This window comes from Rhinichthys klamathensis, unplaced genomic scaffold (genome assembly GCF_029890125.1).
Source record: "Rhinichthys klamathensis goyatoka isolate OS25496 unplaced genomic scaffold, OSU_Roscu_1.1 h1tg000630l_1, whole genome shotgun sequence".
In the NCBI taxonomy this organism is placed as follows: Eukaryota; Metazoa; Chordata; class Actinopteri; order Cypriniformes; family Leuciscidae; genus Rhinichthys; species Rhinichthys klamathensis.
This window is the reverse complement of record NW_026607077.1, coordinates 310,824-333,463: the sequence shown is the minus strand read 5'-3', so window position 1 is coordinate 333,463 and position 22,640 is coordinate 310,824. Positions and strand designations below refer to the sequence as shown.

The 22,640-nt window shown below is 45.3% G+C and overlaps 1 protein-coding gene across 2 annotated transcripts in view; it reads left to right on the top strand.

Moving 5' to 3' along the window:
• The first annotated feature begins 326 nt into the window (after window positions 1-326).
• LOC130076137 (anoctamin-1) overlaps window positions 327-22,640 on the top strand; it is a 64,772-nt gene continuing 42,458 nt past the window's right edge. Inside the window, exons 1-2 of one of the 2 annotated variants that reach the window (XM_056241106.1) lie at window positions 327-454; window positions 7,586-7,903. In XM_056241106.1, coding sequence (XP_056097081.1) covers window positions 350-454; window positions 7,586-7,903 — 423 coding nt within the window. In that variant the 5' untranslated portion in view covers window positions 327-349. Of the gene's footprint in view, window positions 455-4,776; window positions 4,973-7,585; window positions 7,904-22,640 lie in introns of those variants that run through there. The other variant, XM_056241107.1, reaches the window with a different exon arrangement.

The following is a 22,640-nucleotide window of genomic DNA, read 5'->3' as shown; positions in this document are numbered from 1 at the left end:
TTTAATTATTTTAATTTTTAATTTTTAAAAATTACTTTTATTTTGTCAAATATTCTGCACACTAAGGAAAAAAAACGGTTCTTTTAATAATTCTTTGGCCAACAAAAATCTTCAATGGGATTTTCCGAGAAAACATATTTTCAAGCTTTATTTTAAAGAATATATTAGACAATAAAGACAACTGGCAGTTCTGTTTATTTATTTATCTTTTTTAACATGTGTATTATACTCAGGTGGAATTCGTAATGTTGTAGTTGTGATTTGGTGATGTTTACCTGTATTTCATGTTGTTTTTCGTCTACAGGTTAAACTCTGATCCCAGTCCAGTGCTGGAAACACAACAGCCATCATGAACAATGAACAGTTCCCTTCTGTACCGATCACAGACAAGCAAATGAACATCGTCAGTATCAAAGCCATAGAAGATATTGGTTATGATCTTCAAGATTCTATAGTAAGTTTGTTTTTAAGTCTTCACTTTTTAAGATGGCCGGTATGCAAGACAACACAGCACTTGTCTTATAAACATTAGAGGTCTCTCTGAAAAAAGATGACATAATGGAAGCTTGATTCCACTACGGAATAAACAATTCAAAAGATAAATGTTTTTCTCAGAATTGCGAGTTTATATCTCAAAATTCTGAAATTCTTTTGCACTTCGAAATTTATATGTAAACTTAGAATTGCAAGATATAAACTCAAAATTGTGAGAAATAGTCAAAATTGTAAGGTATGAACATGCAATTGCAAGAAATAAAGTTAATTGAATTAAAAGAATTGTGAGATATAAAGTCAGAATTGCAAGAAAAAAGTTGCAAGAATTGCGAGGTGTTGTCATGGGTTGAGCGTAGTATTACTCTAAAAACGAGATGCGTGATGCAGAATGAATGATAAAGATACGTTTAAGTACACACCAAGACCATACTACATTGATGAAGCAGAACATTGAACTAAAGATACATCGGGGCTAAAATACACAGGGAATGATCATTCACGAAACAATGAACAGGCGAGCACTAATCAGAAACCATAGTAACAAAAAGTTAATGAGAATTAAAGCAAGACAGAATATGATAATGAAACAAATCAAATTATAATCGTCTTAACCCGAAAAGTGCATCCTTGGCTGCAAACGTCCAACAGATGTGGGAGGGGGTTCCAGAGGTGGATGTGGTGCAGATGAAGACCGATAAGATCCAGGAGGTGGAGAAGATGGAGGGATAAGCCAGGGAGGAGATGAGGGAGGAACCAGAGGAGGACCCTGAGCAAAGCCAAGATGAAGGCCCACGGCAGAACTGAGCCAGGAGCCTGAGCAACTGAGGTGATGAAGTGAATGGTGGAGACCCAGGTGGAGCTGAGGAGAAGTAGATCCAGGGTGACAAGGAAGGCATGGATTACCAAGGTGGAGCTGAAGGCACGCTTAACCTAGGGGGAGACATGGGCTTGGTAGACTGAGGCAGAGCCAGTGTGACTGAGGCCAATGTCAGAACCGGGGGGAAGGAGGAGCCCGGCGGAGAAGGAGGTTTCGAGGGTCGAGCTGCAGCTGGAGATGCGGTAGTCGAAGCAGAGCCACAGTGATGATACACTAAGTTGGAGCCAGAGACAAGACCATCCTCGTTGAAGGAGACTTGGAGCTGGACGGGACCATCCTCGTTGTAGGAGACTTGGAGCTGGCTGGGACCATCCTTGATGAAGGACACTTGGAGCTGGCTGGGACCATCCTTGATGAAGGAGACTTGGAGCTGGACGGGACCATCCTCGTTGAACGAGACTTGGAGCTGGACGGGACCATCCTCGTTGAAGGAGACTTGGAACTGAACGGGACCATCCGTGATGAAGGACACTTGGAATTGGACGGGACCATCCTTGATGAAGGAGACTTGGAACTGGACTGGACCATCCTCGTTGAAGGAGACTTGGAGCTGGACGGGAGCATCCTTGATGAAGGACACTTGGAGCTGGACGGGACCATCCTTGATGAAGGACACTTGGAACTGGACAGGACCATCCTTGATGAAGGACACTTGGAACTGGACGGGACCATCCTCGTTGAAGGAGACTTGGAGCTGGACGGGAGCATCCTCGATGAAGGACACTTGGAGCTGGACGGGACCATCCTTGATGAAGGACACTTGGAGCTGGACTGGACCATCCTCGTTGAAGGAGACTTGGAGCTGGACGGGAGCATCCTTGATGAAGGACACTTGGAGCTGGACGGGAGCATCCTTGATGAAGGACACTTGGAACTGGACGGGACCATCCTTGATGAAGGAGACTTGGAACTGGACGGGACCATCCTCGTTGAAGGAGACTTGGAGCTGGACGGGAGCATCCTTAATGAAGGACACTTGGAGCTGGACGGGACCATCCTTGATGAAGGAGACTTGGAACTGGATGGGACCATCCTCGTTGAAGGAGACTTGGAGCTGGACGGGACCATCCTTGATGAAGGAGACTTGGAGCTGGACGGGACCATCCTTGTTGAAGGAGACTTGGAACTGGACGGGACCATCCTCGTTGAAGGAGACTTGGAGCTGGACGGGACCATCCTTGATGAAAGACACTTGGAACTGGACGGGACCATCCTCGTTGAAGGAGACTTGGAACTGGACGGGACCATCCGTGATGAAGGACACTTGGAACTGGACGGACCATCCTTGATTAAGGACACTTGGAATTGGATGGGACCATCCTCGTTGAAGGAGACTTGGAGCTGGACGGGAGCATCCTTGATGAAGGACACTTTGAGCTGGACGGGACCATCCTTGATGAAGGAGACTTGGAACTGGATGGGACCATCCTCGTTGAAGGAGACTTGGAGCTGGACGGGAGCATCCTTGATGAAGGACACTTGGAGCTGGACGGGACCATCCTTGTTGAAGGAGACTTGGAACTGGACGGGACCATCCTTGATGAAAGAGACTTGGAGCTGGACGGGACCATCCTTGATGAAGGAGACTTGGAACTGGACGGGACCATCCTTGTTGAAGGAGACTTGGAACTGGACGGGACCATCCTCGTTGAAGGAGACTTGGAGCTGGACGGGACCATCCTTGATGAAAGACACTTGGAACTGGACGGGACCATCCTCGTTGAAGGAGACTTGGAACTGGACGGGACCATCCGTGATGAAGGACACTTGGAACTGGACGGGACCATCCTTGATTAAGGACACTTGGAATTGGATGGGACCATCCTCGTTGAAGGAGACTTGGAGCTGGACGGGAGCATCCTTGATGAAGGACACTTGGAGCTGGACGGGACCATCCTTGATGAAGGAGACTTGGAACTGGATGGGACCATCCTCGTTGAAGGAGACTTGGAGCTGGACGGGAGCATCCTTGATGAAGGACACTTGGAGCTGGACGGGACCATCCTTGTTGAAGGAGACTTGGAACTGGACGGGACCATCCTTGATGAAAGAGACTTGGAGCTGGACGGGACCATCCTTGTTGAAGGAGACTTGGAACTGGACGGGACCATCCTCGTTGAAGGAGACTTGGAGCTGGACGGGACCATCCTTGATGAAGGAGACTTGGAACTGGACGGGACCATCCTCGTTGAAGGAGACTTGGAGCTGGACGGGACCATCCTTGATGAAGGAGACTTGGAACTGGACGGGACCATCCTCGTTGAAGGAGACTTGGAGCTGGACGGGACCATCCGTGATGAAGGACACTTGGAACTGGAAGGGACCATCCTCGTTGAAGGAGACTTGGAGCTGGACGGGACCATCCTTGATGAAGGAGACTTGGAACTGGACGGGACCATCCTCGTTGAAGGAGACTTGGAGCTGGACGGGACCATCCTTGATGAAGGAGACTTGGAACTGGATGGGACCATCCTCGTTGAAGGAGACATGGAACTGGACGGGACCATCCCTGATGAAGGACACTTGGAACTGGACGGGACCATCCTCGTTGAAGGAGACTTGGAGCTGGACGGGAGCATCCTTGATGAAGGACACTTGGAGCTGTAAGGGACCATCCTTGATGAAGGAGACTTGGAGCTGGACGGGACCATCCTCGTTGAAGGAGACTTGGAGCTGGACGGGACCATCCTCGTTGAAGGAGACTTGGAGCTGGACGGGACCATCCTTGATGAAGGAGACTTGGAACTGGATGGGACCATCCTCGTTGAAGGACACTTGGAACTGGACGGGACCATCCTCGTTGAAGGAGACTTGGAGCTGGACGGGAGCATCCTTGATGAAGGACACTTGGAGCTGGACGGGACCATCCTTGATGAAGGAGACTTGGAGCTGGACGGGACCATCCTCGTTGAAGGAGACTTGGAGCTGGACGGGACCATCCTCGTTGAAGGAGACTTGGAGCTGGACGGGACCAGTGAAGACTGTAGGTCTTGCAACATGACATAATCCAGCTCATCACATAACAATGATTCAGCGGGGACCCTGCTTATAGCATGAACCTTAGCGAAGGGAGTGTGGGCGAGGCAAGACATGAGGATGTAAAGCTTGAATTGTGAGGAAAAAAGTCAGAATTCGCAATTACCTTTTTATTTTTTAATCCATGGCGCAAACATGTTTCCGCATTACAGAGATTTTACAGAGGTAAAAACAACATACCTAGCTATGTTGACATAATTCCGAAAGTCCCCTTTACATAGACTAAGCTGACTTCTGACCAACAGCCATGTGTGTGAGTGAGGGCATCTCGGAGGCTTTGATGTATGGCTTTATAGTTGAGTCTAATATTAGCTCCTGGCTCCTCTCACTCCTCTCAAGTAACAACAGGGATCAGTTGGTGACCTGCGTCTTGCTTCAGTCTGAGGGACAGAGAGAAACAGGCAGACAGAGAACAGTGTTGAAGATTACCGGAGTGTGAGAACAGGCTCTTACTGTGATTGGGAGATGGATTTAACCGAGAAAGAAAGTGGCGTCTCTCAACCTCAGAGTGCCTGTAAGCAAGCACACTTCTTAAGGGACGTGCTCTTTCATGGCAAATTTCAGGTGCGTGTGGCGTGTGTTCATGACTATTCAGGAAGTTTTAGGACCTTTATACCCAATATTTATAATGCATACGCAATATCTGCGATTAATGATGACTATTATTGGCTGCTTAATTGAGAATTTGATAAATGTAGATGAAGTACCTTTAGATCAATAAGTACAGAAAATGAGCATGTGCTAGATCTATATGGGCTAATGCTTTTGCTCCTAAAATATGAGTGCATGTCCCCATAAGATGAAGCGGGATGCCAGAGGAAATCTTACACCCCATAACACAGTCAGCAGTTGCTGGATCGGTTGCAGTCGCTCTACAAAAAAAGCTGACCTCATAAATTAGGACTTCAAAAAATATTTTCTATCTAAGATTACTGTCGCATAGTGTGTTTGTGCAACAGGGAACGCATCAGAACTAGTTACAGTGCAACAGAAACCTGCTTACTGTACTATATTATATATAACCGTCATATTATTAGTTATTAATTGTGGTTCCCACAGATGTAATAAGAGCCGGTAGTTGACAGTCTCAAGTTCAAGGTAACTGGTGTCGAACATGATTTAACAGTGTATTAGCGGCTGCATGTCAAACATGACTCAGATCCATTCATTAACTAAGATCAACACATTCCCCAACATCTCCGGCAGTTTGATCTCCAACACTCAAACACTGGGGCCAAACATGTTGAGAACTTATGAAACATTACTGGATCTATAGTGGCAATAATTATGGCTTTCACAAACGGTAATATTACTCAGAGATTAATGAATATGCACATAAGAGAGTTGTGCTCCTCCATCTGACGTTGAGATTATCCAGTTGTGTTGAACCTATATTCAAATATCATCATTGCATTGTGCAATATTACTCATGACTGCCATATTCTTCTGGATGGAAGAGGAGGAGGAGGAGGAGAGAGAATAATACAGTAATAATAGAGATAATAATACAATAATAATACAGAGTCACCGTTTATTATGTTGTTTGTTTCTGTAAAATATATCAGTCACTAATTTCATGTGAAATTATTTTCATAATTTAGAATATATTTATTTGTCAGATCAAAAAATGGCCTAAATAGAGTTTTGCCAGGAATTTATTACGGTACCAGTCAAAAGTTTGGAACAATTCTATTTTTAAAATGCTTCTGTAAGGAGTTTATTTGGTCAAATACAGTAAAGACAGTAATAGTGTGAAATGATACAATTTCAGATAACTCTATTTTCACATGATCCTTCAGAAATCATTCTAATATGCTGATTTGCTGCTCAGATATCAGCTGTTATTGGTGCTTAATTATTAATTATGATCAATGTTGAAAATAGTTTTTGCTGCTTCATATTTTTGTATAAACTGTGATATATATTTTCAGGATTCAAAAGAACAGCATTTATTTGAAATAGAAAACTTTTGGTAAGAAATAATGAAGAATAAATGTCTTTACTGTCACTTTGTTGTCACTTGTTATTGTTGAATAAAATGTTTATATATATATATATCTTACTTCAAACTTTTGAATGGTAGTGTTTCACAGTTTCAGAAAAATAAATAAATAAAAAATATTTTTTCTCATAGAAAACAGTTATTTTAAATTAATAATGATATTGAGCGCATATTTAAAATGAAATAAACATTTTTAAAAAGCGAAATCATTCCACTCATTTCACTGGTAGTGCTGAGTGTCTTATGAAGACATTTGATGCGTTTGTATTCTTTGTTATTGTGTACATTTTCAACAGCAAAAATGAATTATCCTCATTTATATTGTGTCCCTTTTGCCTTTGATTAATCTAAGAAAATAACATCTGGTTTAGTTACACATATAAGTGGTCTAATATTCATGTTTATTTCCTAACATTTGACAGGCTTCTCAACCATGCTTATGTTTGTAAATACACACTAATCTCTCACACACTAGAGAGATTAAATAACACTAACACACTGTATATCCGCTCAGCGTGTTCAAAACATTTACATCACACTGATCACATGAGAGTTGTCAGTGTCCTTCAGTTCGTTTAATGCTAAAGATCCTGTCCGACACGACAGAAACGCTGTAAAAACTGTCCACATCTGTCATTATTAGCCTTCTGCTTATCACATTTAAGAATAACAGTAAACACACAGAAAAAAAGTCAAATTGCTAAATTCCACAAATAATTCCAAAGACATTTCAAGTAACACACTGAATTAAACGAGACAGTGTTTTATTGTAAAACACTCGAGTCATCTGAAAAATCATTTTGACAGTGTTTGTCTAATAATGCACGTCTGAGAATGATGTAATGAACAAAAACACGTGAACACTTTCTGCTGACTCTCAACATTCACTCTTTCTTTTCATTCTACATCCACTGCAACGGTGCCTTTAGTTTGGTAAAGAATATGACAATAAGCCACGATTTATATTTGTTAATTTGAACTTCTTCCAAGCGTTCCCGCAGAAGCCTTGGGATCATGCCGAATGTGTCCACAGCTTCTGCCTGGTAGTGTTGATCCTCCTCATATGCTGATCTGAGTTCAGGACAATGAGGAGATGCTGCGATCTTGACCTTTGACTGGCCACTGCAGTCACACACACACACACACTCATGTTCTGGCCTCCTCTCTCCTCTCAGCTCCTGAAGTCTCTCACTCCTGAGGAGAACACTCAATGCCGGCAGGGTCTGTTCTACCAGGACGGCCGGAGACGGGTGGACTATATCCTCACCTACCACATCAAGAAGAGCAGCCGCGCCGGGGGGTCCCGGCTCCGAGACAACGCCTTCACACGCACCCTGAGACGGGGCCGGCCCGGCCCTCCAGCCGACGCCGAGCGGGGCGCCGACCCCAGCGCAGAGCACCACGAGCACCAGGACCGGGACAAGGCCCTGCGCCGGGCCGAGTTCGAGAGCAGCCTGCTGGAGATGGGGCTGGAGCTGGAGCGAGACGAGGAGGTACGTGTGTTCATCCAGGCCGGCTTCACAGGGCTTTTGTCTGCCGCAGGTTTGTTTAGTCTTTCGGCTGAGCTCAGCTGTTTTACTTCAGCACAAAACACACATTGTGGTGTCACACAGCACTGACGGTGAGACTCGACTCTGACACACTTGCTCCGCTCGCTCATGGGTTTGCTGTGGTCAAGCGTGCTCCTGGATGCTGATTGGCCAGTAAAGCAGTCCAGCCGTGCTGACATGTGAATATCAGTCGCTCTGTGTGTACTGGAACACACACGGGCCTGGAGGCCTCCGAAACACACACACACCTTTACTTACTGCTTAACCAGTCTAATTATAGGAGCAGAACTACAGTATAGTAACACCAGCTACTGTGAGGAAGAACATTTGATTTGTGGCCGTAAAGTCAATTAATTAAAGAGAAAACACTTTCATTACTGTTTCTGACCACACGTAAAGTTTAACTTTTAAAAACTCCACTTTATAGTAGCGCTTTATTGTAAAGTATATTTTACACCACTATGTTTTAATAATCTTCTATCATGTTTTAAAGAAGCACACTTATTTTGACTTGATTATAATTTTAACTTTAGCATGTTATTCAATATTACTTTTATTGTTAAAATATTTTTTAACTTCATTAAAAATATGTAATTACAAATACATTGAAAAACACGACATAGACGTTTCAATATATGTGACATTACAGCATATTTTAATCATAAATGCTTGTCAGCACAATACTAATCACTCTAAAGTTCAGCTCACTGTATCTGATACAAATGTGAGCTATAATACAGTACATTTTCATTTAATTACAAGTGTCCAGAAACATTACATTACAATAGTTCACACTTACAGTAAGTTCTTTTAACATATACTATTTACGTAAAAAAATGAAAGTTCGGACATCATGTATGTATATATACAGGAATTACAGACAGCATTAAATCTTAATTAGGCTCAAGAAGACTCTTAAATATTTTAATTTCATTTATAAAATTCACAATATGTTAGAAATAGCTATAAAATAAAAAAATGAGGTTTTGTTTGATTTATTAATATCTTTTTTACCTTTTGTCACCTGATATCAGTTTAGGGATAACACATGATCCCAGATAACATTCAGTCGGCTCCACACAAACGTGCGTCTGCTGTGAAAGTGTTTCTCTCTTTTTTATATATCTAAATAAAACAACAGGTCGTTTTTAATTTCTGTGTGGCCTTATTAGCAATAATGAAGCTTATTTCTGCAGGTAAAGTGACCACACCATCATTGGTTATGTGTCTCCTTCAGAATGAATGGGATTGAGCTGTGTGCACCTGCTCTTCTCTGTGAACTAGCACACGTTTATGAGAGCGTATGAATGCATGTGACGCCGTGTATAGTCTGGCTCATGTGGTTATGCCATTAAATGCCTCGCAGAGTTTCATGGATTTGATAATTTGCTAAAGTAATGATGATAGCAGCTGTTTGTTTTTTTGGTCTTGGCTGTGAAACTCTGACATGGGATCCGCTGTGCTGCAGTCTATGTAGGGCTCATAGTAGTGCACATGCTCCACATGCTGTGTGACGCGTGTGTGTGCGAGAAACCCAATCTGACGCGCCTCGTTTCCTGATTCCAACACTCGTCTTCTCACTGTTACTTTAACCCTCTGCTGCTCTTCATTTGGGACTCACCCCTGAAATGTAGCCCCCCCCCCCCCCCCCCCCCGTTAAATTAAATTATATTACATTTATATGACGAAGACTTGACAGAGTTTTATTACATTTAATTACTTAATTCTGTATAGTACGCTAAACAGTTTATTTCATTTGTATCTTTTTTCTATTGTATTTGTCCTATTGTTTGTAAAAAAGAAAATGTATGGTACTGGACTGTTTCAACTCACTGCTGTTTGTTGACAGTGAAACCGCTCTGAGTGAACAGATGAAGGGGTCAGGGGTCATTTGGGGGTTTAATGAACGCATTGACTGGGAGGGGTTTGCTTAGGGCCCCCAGAAGTCTAGGGCCGCCCTGAATCAGACACTGGTGGGCGATCTGCACTTTAACTGCGTTAAAAGGTCTATAAATATTTAATATGCTGATAGCATATTTAAATGTTTTAATAATGTCATGTTTATTTTTTTTTTTTTTTTATAAAACCCTGCATTTGTTATACTTTGTGTCATTGTGAATAGACAGTCAGTCATAATACACATTTAAGTTTCATGAAACGATTCTTGTTTTTTGTCAGATGTGTCCCCTTTCGAAGGGAACTCGAACTGCGTCAAGCGCTATGGGGAACGCCTCAGCGTGACTGATGACTGAAACACTGTAGAATCACGACAATCCTATTGGCCGGCGTCAGCCATGACGTCATGCTCTAGCGCGACCAGGAAGTATAAAAGGAGCGCCTAGAGAACATGTCATCCTCTTTTCGTCTTCAGGGACTGTTTCACTGACACTGTGAGTAAAATGAAACTATGGCAAACAAGGGAAGTGTGCCGACCCGTGTGAGAGGTTTCTCACACCTGGTGGCACTCACTACCTTTGTGGCTTTGTCTGGGTGTAGAGCACGCGCGCTCGGTTCTCGAGGGGATAGAGTGCGCCGATCGTGAGCGTTTTTCTCAATGAGAACGCTCCGTTCTCGTCTGTCTTTTTTCTCGAGGGAGGATTGACAGTCATCTTTGCTTCGCGGTTCGGGTCCCGCTCGTGCCGAGAGGAGACTAAGATCGCGGGGATCTCAGAGGGAGCTCGTTGACGAGTTTGAGAGAGTAGTGATTCTCTCAAACTCGTCGGCGGGTGACGAGAAGGGACTGTTGGGCGGGGAGGCGCGCTCTGACGCATCCTCTGGTCCAACAGTCAGTGCTCTACTGAACGCGCCCGCCAGGCTTGAGTATTGCAATGGCAGCGCGTCAGAGGGGAAGTGCTAGAAAAAAAGAAAAAAAAAACTCTTGATGAGTGCTTTCTCTCTGGCCACACCCTACCAGACACCATTAACAGAGTAGTTGACACTACGTGCCTCCTCCAGTTAAAACGAACGTAGACAGGCTGTAGTTAACGGCCTCCGTTCCCCTCCTGGATAGGATGGGTTTCCCTTACGGTGTGGTGAGATGCGAGAGTCATCATGCTGAGACCTCTGGCCCTGGAGCCCCATGCAGGCAGCACGGCTTGGGATCACTCTCTTAAGTCGTCAAGAGAGGGTTTCCTGGCCCTCCGCCTCTCGGGCTCTGAGCTGGATTTATTCCATATAGTTGTTTCAAAAAAAAAAAAAAGACTAGTTTAAGACCACTTAGGTGCAAGTATGGCAGGCCTCCTCATCTTAGAGTCTTTCTGCTAGGCCCCTGCTCCCCATAACCCTGTGGAGGCAGTTTGCGTCTCTGAATTTGAGACAGTGGTCAAGTCGCTCCTCTAGAGTAGGATGACGTGGTACTCCCCTAGTTAGAAGGGTGTTTCTATAGAGTGCTTAGTAACGAGCTAGCTCTCCTAACTATATGTATCAGGACTCCTCTCCTTTGAGAGTGATCCTGCTGAGGCCTCCATGATAACAGCATTTTAGGTGGAGCTTGAGAAGTGGCCCCTCTCTCTCTGAGGAGGTGCTTCAGGCCCTCCGCTCCCTAAGCTCCGATGATCGTCGAGCTAGCTCTCCTAAATATGTGTCAGGCCTCCCCTCCTTCGAGAGTCATCCTGCTGAGGCCTCCATATATATATTTTGCTGTGATTGATCTGTTTTATAGCATTTGTCAGGCCTCCTCTCCTTCGAGAGTCATCCTGCTGAGGTCTCCATGCAAACAGACGTTGCAGGTGGAGCTTGAGAAGTGGCCCCTCCCTTTCTGAGGAGGTGCTTCGGGCCCTTCGCTCCCGGAGCTTTGGTGATAGTCAAGCTAGCTCTCCGAACTATGTGTCAGGCCTCCACTCCTTTGAGGGTCATCCTGCTGAGGCCTCCATATATTCAGTTAGGCTGTGTTATCTGTTTATAGCATGTGTCAGGCCTCCTCTCCTTCGAGAGGCATCCTTCTGAGGCTTCCATGCAAACAGCATTTCAGGTGGAGCTTGAGAAGTGGCCTCTCTCTCAGGAGGTGCTTTAGGCTCTTCGCTCCCTGAGCTCTGATGATCGTCAAGCTAGCTCTCCTAAATAGGTGTCAGGCCTCCTCTCCTTTGAGAGTCATCCTGCTGAGGCTTCTATATATACGGTTGGCTGTTTTTGATCTGTTTTATAGCATGTGTCAGGCCTCCTCTCCTTCGAGAGTCATCCTGCTTAGGCCTCTATGCATACAGACGTTGCAGGTGGTGCTTGAGAAGTGGCCCCTCCCTCTCTGAGGAGGTGCCTCAGGCCCTGAGCTCTGATTGTGGTCGAGCTAGCTCTCCTAATTATGTGTCAGGCCTCCTCTTCTTCGAGAGTTATCCTGCTGAAGCCTCCATATATACAGCTTGGTAGAGCGTGGAAGGGATTCTTCCTCATTTCTTGAGTAGTTGTTAGACCCCTCGCTCCCTGAGCTCTGGTGGTAGTCGAGCTCTCTCTTAACTTCTATTACAGGTAGAGCTTGAGAAGTGGCCCCTTCCTCTCTGAGTAGGGTGCTTTAGGCCCTTAGCTCCGATGATCGTCGAGCTACCTCTCCGAAATATATGTGTCATGCCTCCTCTCCTTCGAGAGTCATCCTGCTGAGGTCTCCATGCAAACAAGCTTTGCAGGTAGTAGGAAAAGGGCCATCTCACTAACAGAGAGTTGTTTAGGCCCCTCACTGCCTGAGTTCTGCATCATGAACTTTATTCACCCTATGAGGAAAAGCTCTAGACCACAGTGGTGTAAGTGTGGCAGGCCTCCTCTAATCTCAGAATCATCCTGCTGAGGCCTCCGCTTCCCATAGCACCGTGAAGGAGCTACTGTCTCTGGCTAGAGACTGTGGTTGAGTAATGTAAACCCAAACAGGTTGTTGGCTTCAGCGTTAAGCTTGATAGCCTCCTTGGTGTGGGGGTTGACACTGTCCCCCCAAAAGTAGCAAGCTAGGGCCCATAGGCTCTGGGCTATACTCCTTTAAAGGGACCCCCCTCTGAAGGTTGGGCTGTGGTTCCCATGCCCTCGAGCTAGCAAGCCCTCTGTGTGATTCACAGAGTTCCCCTCGCTTATCATGGAGCTCGGGCAGTGGCCGTAGGGAGTAGTGCTACAGTTAGCCTGACGTCTAAGCAGTAAGGGGCTTTAACTTTGAGTTAATGTGTTTTGCTTGTAGCCATAGTTGTTGAAGCATCCCCTCAGCATGGCAGCGTGGGTATCTCATTCCCCATAGCACTTGACGCAGTTCGAGTTCCCTTCGAAAGGGAACGTCTCAGGTTACGACTGTAACCTATGTTCCCTGAGAACAGGGAACGAGACACTGTGTCTCGTCGCCATGCCTCTGGTCTGCTTTTACAGTCCCTTCAGACGAAGAAGTGGATGACATGTTCTCTAGGCGCTCCTTTTATACTTCCTGGTCACACTAGAGCATGGCGTCATGGCTGACGCCGGCCAATAGGATTGTCGTGATTCTACAGTGTTTCAGTCATCAGTCACACTGAGGCGTTCCCATAGCGCTTGACGCAGTGTCTCGTTCCCTGTTCTCAGGCAACATAGGTTACAGTCGTAACCTGAGACGACTTGCCATTCAATAAGTGAATCAGATACAGATTTACTACCCTTTTGAGAAAGAAGTGCACATACTTAAAAAAAAAATAAAGATCAGATCCATTTGTGAACCCCATGATGAGCGCCGCCGCACCCAATGGGATGCACACACCGCTTGTACTGCTGACTCGCCATTATAATATATATATAGTAGGGCTGTCAGTTAAACGCGTTATTAACGGCGTTAACGCAAACCCATTTTAAAGGCGTTATTTTTTTTAATTAATGGTCTTTTTGGCCTAGAAAACTTTGTTTCACATGCTTTTGCAACAGGACGCGGCATGTGCGGCACTGCGCTATGAAACCCATTCATTTCAATGGCTTGCGCCGCGCGAGGACGTCCTGTTGCCAGGTCGACCAAAGCGCAAGCGGATCTAGCTAGACCGGCACAAAACAACAGACACGCCGCACACACTTGTTTGGGTCTGTGAGCCGGCCAAATAGTTGGTTAACGTTACATTTTGAGTGGATGACGAGCGCGAGAAGCCGAAATGGATGCCAATAAGATTCTGAATGGAAAGTTTACTTTTAAAAAGTTGCCAAATGGTTACATTGACAAGACCAAAGTAATCTGTGTGTTTTGTCGTTGTGAACTGAGCTATCATCATTGCAGGACATCCAGTCTGAAATACCACTTGATGGCCAAGCACACACACACACACACACACACACACACACAGCTGATGTGAATTCTCCACCCCCTCGTCAATATCAGGACCTCGTCAGTACTTTTTTCACTCTTTTATTGATGGACAGTGTTACAGTGTGTGAGAGATTATTTGCTCCAAGTGAGAATGTTAGTGTGAAATTGAACACAGTATATGCCAATGTTGGTTTCAATAAAAAAACATTTGCACAAAGCAAGCCGATCCACTTTTCCATGTTGATAAGAGCATTAAAATGAGAAAAAATAATGGGACAAAAAGAAATCAAGAGACATTTAGAATAGATAAAAATGTGTGATTAATTGCGATTAATCGCGAGTTAACTATGGCATTAATGCGATTAATCGTGATTAAATATTTTAATCGTTTGACAGCACTAATATATAGTGCTTGCAAACTGACAGACAACACCAAATATGACACACACGACAGAGAGCGCTTGCTGAAGAATAGTAAGCTAACTCTGTTGTGTGCTGGCGTCCCTTTGTAGCTTCTGTGTATGCCGTCACACATTACATCATGACGCAACACTAATCACGATTGGCTTAGTTTCCTTCATGCTTCAGAGCCGCTGCGCTGGGGGACGTTCCCCAAAGTGTCGTCATCGATACAGTGTGAGTTCCCTCGAAAGGGGACACAAGCCGTGCACACAACATATCACATGGACAGAAGAGCCTAGAGAAGCGGGGGAGGGGGGATGGGGGGTTCGGATTCGGGCCGAACTCCCTCCCCCGGACAGCACGCCACATACACATTAAACTTTACTCCCTCTGATTGTATGTAAGTGTGAACTCGTGAAACACATGACGACAGCACTGTCACTGAACAGACAGAACCTTGACAAGTACTTCAAAAAGAACACACTGAAGTCTGGACAAATGCACGTTAATTGCACTTAAATTAAAATGTATTATAGTTTAAATTTATATTATAACCTGAACTTAAGAAGTTTTTCTTTTACTTTTTTCGTCCACCTAATTAGGACTTTAGTATGTTTAATAATTACTTCTATTGTCTTTGTAATATGGTTAAAGTGTAACTGCTGAATGAACTGACAAGCATTTATGATAAACTAAAATATACTTTAATGTATTTTCTGTTAAAACTTGTATGTCATGTATATAAATATGTTTGTAATTACACAGTACAATTTTCAAGTTGACATTACTTGATAAAGTGCAATTTTTGATATTTAAGTTTATTTAAGTGTACGTTTTATTTAAATAATATTACATTATCTGCAAGTACAGTTTGTTTATATATATATAGGCTACACTACCGTTCAAAAGTTTGGGTTCAGTGAGAATTTTATTTTTATTTTTTGGAGGAAAGAAATCAATACTTTTATTTATCAAGGACAGTAAAGACATTTATAATGTTACAAAAGATTCTATTTCAAACAAATGCTGTTCTTTTGAACTTCCTATACATCAAAGAATCCTAAAAAAAAAAAAAAAACTGTACAACTGACAGACCAACAACTGTTTCAACATTGATAATAATAATAAATGTTTCTTGAGCATCAAATCCTCATATTATACTGATTTGTGAAGGATCATTTGACACTGAAGACACTGACACTGGTGATGCTGAAAATTCAGCTTTGATCACAGGAATAAATTACACTTTACTATATATTCACACAGAAAACAGCTGGAATAATATTTAATACTATAACTGATTTTTGTTGTATTTTTAATCAAATAAGCGCAGCCATGGTTAGCAGAAGAGAATTCTTTTAAAAGTATTTAAAATCGTACCGACCCCAAACTTTTGAACGGTAGTGTATATATATATATATGTACTGTTTATTTATAAATATACGCTTATATAGACTTGCACATTCAGACTGTAAACTCACAGATCACATCTTTTGCTGTGTAGTGCTGCAGAAAACACTGGTCTGAGATTCTGCATTCAAACATGTCAAGCTCCAGTCTGAGTTTCAGATTCAGTGTGTGTGTTTGCAGGGATGAGCCAGTGCTTGTTCCAGTGAGTTTCAGATTCAGTGTGTGTGTTTGTAGGGATGAGCCAGTGCTTGTTCCAGTGAGTTTCAGATTCAGTGTGTGTGTTTGCAGGGATGAGCCAGTGCTTGTTCCAGTGAGTTTCAGATTCAGTGTGTGTGTTTGTAGGGATGAGCCAGTGCTTGTTCCAGTGAGTTTCAGATTCAGTGTGTGTGTTTGCAGGGATGAGCCAGTGCTTGTTCCAGTGAGTTTCAGATTCAGTGTGTGTGTGTGTGTTTGCAGGGATGAGCCAGTGCTTGTGTTACACTTTTAGGAATGAGGCGATGTCACTTCCTGGTGCAACACATTTATTTATCTGCATAAAACACAAGAAAAAGCATTGTTCAAGCAAGGAGCACATTTCTCTGCACTTTCGCGCTTCATCTCGTGCTGGATACTACTTCTACACTCTAGCTAGTCAGCCGCCCATGCGCTGTGCAACTCACGGGTGCCCCCTGCTGACGACTCCGAGTCTCACCCAATTGAACACAATGCAATAAAGTAATGCAAGTAACTAACAATAACATTAACGAAATTTAAAAGGGGGTGCACTGATATCGGTCCCGTTTTACATTCTAAGGGCTACACTCTCCCCCACAAAACTAAATGTCTCCTGACATTTCCCGGAACAAGTGAACATTTCTTTAGAAAACCTCAGCCATCCAAGGCCTCCAGTAACCCTTAGTCTGTGCTACCTGACTCTCTGTTATCTTACAGTCTCGTTTTACCAAGGACGGTTGACCCAATGTGTCATAACTCAGTACCACAGGCTGACGTCTCAGTCTCTGGGGTCGCGGTCCTACCGCATGTCGCTCTCCTAGCGTCCGAACCAGCGGGTCGGCCTCTGATTCAACATTCTCAGACCTGTCAGAACTCACATCAGGTCTCTGAGATTGTAGTGGCACATCCTCTTCGCTATGTAGTGGCACATTATGTAGTGGCACATCCTCTTCGCTATGTAGTGGCACATCCTCTTCGCTATGTAGTGGCACATCCTCTTCGCTATGTAGTGGGTGAAAGGGTTCTGCCAGAGGATTCAGTGAAGTGTGTCTCTGCTGTCTCCCCCTGCCAGATCTCAGATTCCACTGGTAGGTACCACTGTCTTCGTCGTCAGAGGTTTCACTTGGCTCTGGTTGCTGCTGTCGTTGTGGCTTGGTTCTTTTCTTTGAGGAGCTCAGGGAGTCTTTCCATGGCTGACGAAGCCCTGCCGGTGTCTGATCAAGGGGTAGGAAATCACAGGGCAACAGCAGATTTCTGTGAACCACTCTGTCCCTTCCTTTACCATTTTCTGGACTGATCTCATAAACGGGACTCCCATCAGCTTTCCTCTCCTTCACCCTGTACACCTGACCTTCCCAGTAAGACTGAATTTTTCCAGGCCCCCCTCTGGGAGTGAGATTTCTGAGAAGGACTCTATCACCTGGCTGGAGGTCTCTTCCCTGCACTTTCCGGTCGTAGAGGACTTTTCCACGAACTGCTCCTTTGACCGCTGTTTTAGCCGCAATCTCGTATGCCTCTTGCATTCTTGTCTTCCAGTGACTCACGTAGTCATCATAGGTGTCGTGGGCCTCATCTTTTTCAAGACTAAAGAACAGATCAATGGGCAGGCGAGGAGAACGTCCAAAGGTAAGGAAATAAGGCGCGTAACCCGTTGCCTCGTTCTTTGTGCAGTTGTACGCGTGGACAACTTTCGCGAGGGACTCCTTCCAATCCTCCTTCTCCTCGTCCTCCAAGGTACGCAGCATGGACAACAGGGTGCGGTTAAACCTTTCCACCTGCCCGTTACCCTGGGGGTGGTATGGTGTTGTGTGCGAGCCCTGGATGCCAGACAGTTTTTTCAAGCTAGCCATCAGTCTGTTCTCAAACTCTTTGCCCATGTCGTGATGTAGTCTGCTTGGAAACCCGAACTTGAGTGCAAAATCGTTGAAAATCTTGTCAGCTACTGTTTTGGACGATTTATTCTTTGTTGCGTAGGCCTGCGCAAACCTCGTAAAATGGTCCATGACCACTAGTATATACTCATAGCCATGCTTGCATTTCTCCAAATGCAAGAAGTCTATCGAGACGAGCTGGAAGGGATAAGTGGTCTGGGTGGGCACTAGAGGTGCACGGCTCTGCTTACTCGGCTTCTTCTTCTTGAGACATTCGCACACATTACTGACAAAATGTTCAACATCCTTGCTCATCTGTGGCCAGTAAAATCGTTCTCGTATCAGGTCAAGTGTCCTTTCGACCCCCAAGTGACCCATGTCCTGGTGCAGTTCTTTAAAGACCAGCGGATGATAAGCTTTGGGGAGCAGCAGTTGTTCTCGACGGGAAGATCTGCGGCGCAAGACACCATCTGGAACAACTTGAACCTTGAGCCATTGTTTTAGCAGTATGGCCACTGCGGGGTTCTCTGCTTTCACTTCAGATCTACTTGGCCTCTTGTTTTGTAACTTGTACCAGAGGACTCTGGCCAGGATTTCATCCTCTTCCTGCGCTTTATGGATTTGATCTGTGGTAAGAGGTTTGCTGGTCTCACGGTCTTTCACTAAGCTCAAAGCACTGACCTGGATCAACCCAACACCCCGGCAAGGGTTCGTCTTTTCTGCTGTGACTCTCTCCATAGATGCACTGATGACATCTTGACTGGCCTCAGCCGTACAGCTACACATGTATTCCTCAATGTCCAACGGCATCCTTGATAAACCATCTGCATCGGAGTTGTTTTTGCCTGGGCGGTACCTGATTGTGAAGTTGTAATCGGCCAGCTCCGCCACCCATCTGTGTCCTGTTGCGTTCAGCTTTGCGGTGGTGAGTACATACGTTAGTGGGTTATTATCTGTATATACCACAAATGATGGGGCGTGATAAAGATAATCCCGAAAACGTTCGCAGATGGCCCACTTCAACGCTAAAAACTCCAGTTTTCCAGAGTGCAGATGGTATCTCTTCTCTGCTGGACTCAAGGTGCGGGAGCCATAGGCGATCACTCTCATCCTCCCCTGCTGTCTCTGGTATAACACCGCACCCAGACCAACTTGGGATGCGTCACAATGCAATACAAATTGTTGGGTGAAATCCGGATATCCGAGGACAGGGGGCTTTGTGAGTGCGTCTACCAGCTGAGTCAATACTTCCTGATGGGAGCTGGTCCACTGTATAGGCATCTGTGATGGTAAATGACCCTGCTTTTTCTTTCCAATTTTGTTGGACTTCTTCCTGATCGGCTCTAGAGTACAACTTTCGGGGTTTGGAATGGTGAGTAGGTTATAAAGTGGGTGGGCCACGCGGGAGAAATTGGGGATAAAGGGTCGGTAGTAGGAGAGGAACCCAAGAATCTGGCGCACAGCACCCACAGTGGCAGGGGTCTTTTCCTTTAGCGCCTGCACTGGAGCCATCTCTTTAGGGTCCATTGTGTATCCCTCTCCTGTCACCAACTTGCCAAGAAACCTCACACTTGATTTAAACAGCTCACATTTCTTTGGGGTCAACTTCACACCATGTTCCTTGTAACGCTGGAGAACAAGACGGCTGTGCTCCAAGTGCTCTTTAAAGCTCCTACTGTGTACCAGGTTGTCATCAAGGTAGGGGAGGCAAATTGTGTCTCTCAGATCCGCCAAACAGTGCTCCATACTCCTCTGAAACTCTGCGGGTGCCGAACTCAGGCCAAAGGGTATGCGCACCCATTCATACAGCCCCCAGGGTGTGATGAAAGCTGTGAGAGGGCGGCTCTCCTCATCCAGATAGCCCTGGTGGTACGCTTTACCCTGGTCTAAGACCGAGAACCACGAGCTCCCACCCAAAGCATCCAACATATCCTGAATCCTCGGTATCGGATGGCGGTCGGGGACTGACTTATGGTTGAGTTCTCTGAAGTCAACACAGAGACGAAGACTGCCGTCCTTCTTGCGGACACACACCACCGGCGATGAATAAGGGGATCGAGAATGTGTGATCCACCCTCTTCTCAATAGATCCTGCAAGTACTCCTTAACTTCATTGTGAAGAGGCTTTGGGACGGACATGTAGGTCTTCTGGACAGGGCTGGTATCTTGGAGGGTTATATGCATCTTGAGGGATGGTATACAACCCACATCATCACTGTCAAAGGAAAAGGCTTCACATTCCTCCCTCAACACTCTCCTTACCGCCTCCTGCTGCCCTTCTGGGAGATGACAGAGATCTACAGGGGGGTCCCATGACATTGGTCTTCCTGCTTGCTTGTTATCTGGCTGTGTTTTACTTACTTCGCTAGACTTTGTCTCTTTGTTGTCCATTACGGCTATCGTCTCCTTCTCCTTCGTTTGCACAGCTGATGTGTATACGGTCTTGATGGGCTCCAGGTAACCAATCACTCTGTGACGGTCAAGATAGATGGTGCGATCCGTAGTGTTGGTCACGGAGATGGGTATGTATGGCACTCTCTTTTCTGGGATCTGCACCAGTACATCATTGTATATCACGCCTTCTGGTGGAGGATTAAGCATGTCAGGTGAAAAGAACATCTGTTGGCCTTGAGCTCGTGAACTCACATGCGCTCTTATATAGACGGTGGTAACTTGTTTTGATAGTATGGGTACTCTTTTTCCGCCAGTACAAACTACTCCAGTCTCTGAATCAGCATTCTGCATCAACTTCACCACACGATGAGCAGTTTTCACTGTTATCGCAAAAGCTTTACTCACTTTGTGTGCCAACTGCTTCCTTTCACCTTCAGTGTTTTCCTCTTTTCTGTTGAGGATGGCCTCAATGACGTTGTAACCGATAATGGGGTCACTGGCAACGGCTGGGTCGCTTGACACCAGTACTGGCACTTGTAAATCATTTGTCTTGGTGTGGTCACTGCCTAGTCTGAAACTGACTTCAATCCAGCCGATATATGGAATGGGTGTGTCATTAGCAGCAAAGACTGTCAGTGTCTCATCCCCCAATAACTCTGGGATGGGTTTGACAACCGTGTGGGGTAGGTGGTTCAGTCGCCAGAGGTCATTCACAATGCTGGATTGTGCTCCCGTGTCCCACAGGGCTCTAACTGGGCAATTGTCCATAACGCAATCCACAATGCATCGGCTACCCACAAGGCTTATCAACTGTGGCTGGTGTCGAGGCGGTATGTAGTTAATCACACTTACAGCTGATGATGCTCCGGCTACTCTCTTTTCACAGGCTGTTGTTGGTTGCATGACTGGGATGGGCGGTGGCTGCTCGTTTCGGGGCAATTGGCTTTGGACTACTGCTGGCCCCACCTCAATAGTCCCTGCCCGTTTCCCGACGTGGTTCTGCACCCGCGAGAGAAGTGGCCCTCCTGCCCACATTTGAAACAGTGCGAACAGTTCTCGCCTATTCCTTCCTCCTTGCACTTTTTGCAGCCTCTCCCTCCCTGCTTCAGTCCATGAGGTCGGGGACTTGGCTCCATTACAGCCCGAAACATCTGCTGCATTTCCTTACGAAGCTCTTCCATCATCTGCTGTGCGTTTATGCTGTCAGGCTTAGTCTCATTCCGCTTTACCGTTTTAATTGAGGCTGTTGAGTCGGACTCCATGTGTTTAGAGGGGCTCTGAACAGCTGTGAATTTTACCTGAGAGTCTGCTTGATGCTCTTGTACTTTGAGAGTTTTACTAGCAGTGGATCTTTTTCGTTTCTCCTGTCTCTCACTTTCGACTTTGGCCGCCTCATCCACTTGCTGTATCAGTTCCTCATCGGTTATGCTCACATCGCTGAGGTGGGGAAGAATTTGGAACTTCACAGAATCGCTCAACAGTCCAGTTTCAATCGAGCGGAGGAACTTGCGCTGAATGACAGCTCTGCTGTACTGCTCATCGGTGTCTTCGTTCGTGGCTTTCCATAACAGTTTCTCTTTCAGCTCGATCGCCCGGAATACAAAGTTCAGGGCAGTCTCTTTGGGCTCTTGAGAGATGTTAAGAAGCTGGTGGTAAAGCTCTGTCGAACTGTCTACTCGATAGTGGCCCTTTAGGATGGTGAGGAGTGCACTGAGGGTCAGCCCACGCTTGATCTCTAACATGTCTCTCAACGGCAGTCCTGGACTGACAGCCCTGATTACAGCCTCGACTACTTCAGTCTGTGTGTGCCCCTTTTGTACTCCCAGCTCGATCTGGCGGACTAAACTGAGATATGACAATTTGTCCCTCTGACCACTCTCTCCAATTTGCTCACAAATTTTAAACTCTCTTCGCATCGTTACCTCAGGCAATGGGCTAATGGGCTCTAGCCGGCTCTTGAATGGTGAATCAGTCTTTAAAAGAGAGGTGTGTGGTGAGAAATCCTTTTTTAGTTCTTCTTTTGGAGCTGGCTTCTCTGATGGGTACCCTTTCTCCGATTGACCACGCCCCTTACTGTGTTTTTCAATGAATGATAATAACTCAACACAGTACTGTTCACCTTCATCGCCGTCTAGTTTCTCCTCCAGCCCATCCAATTGACACT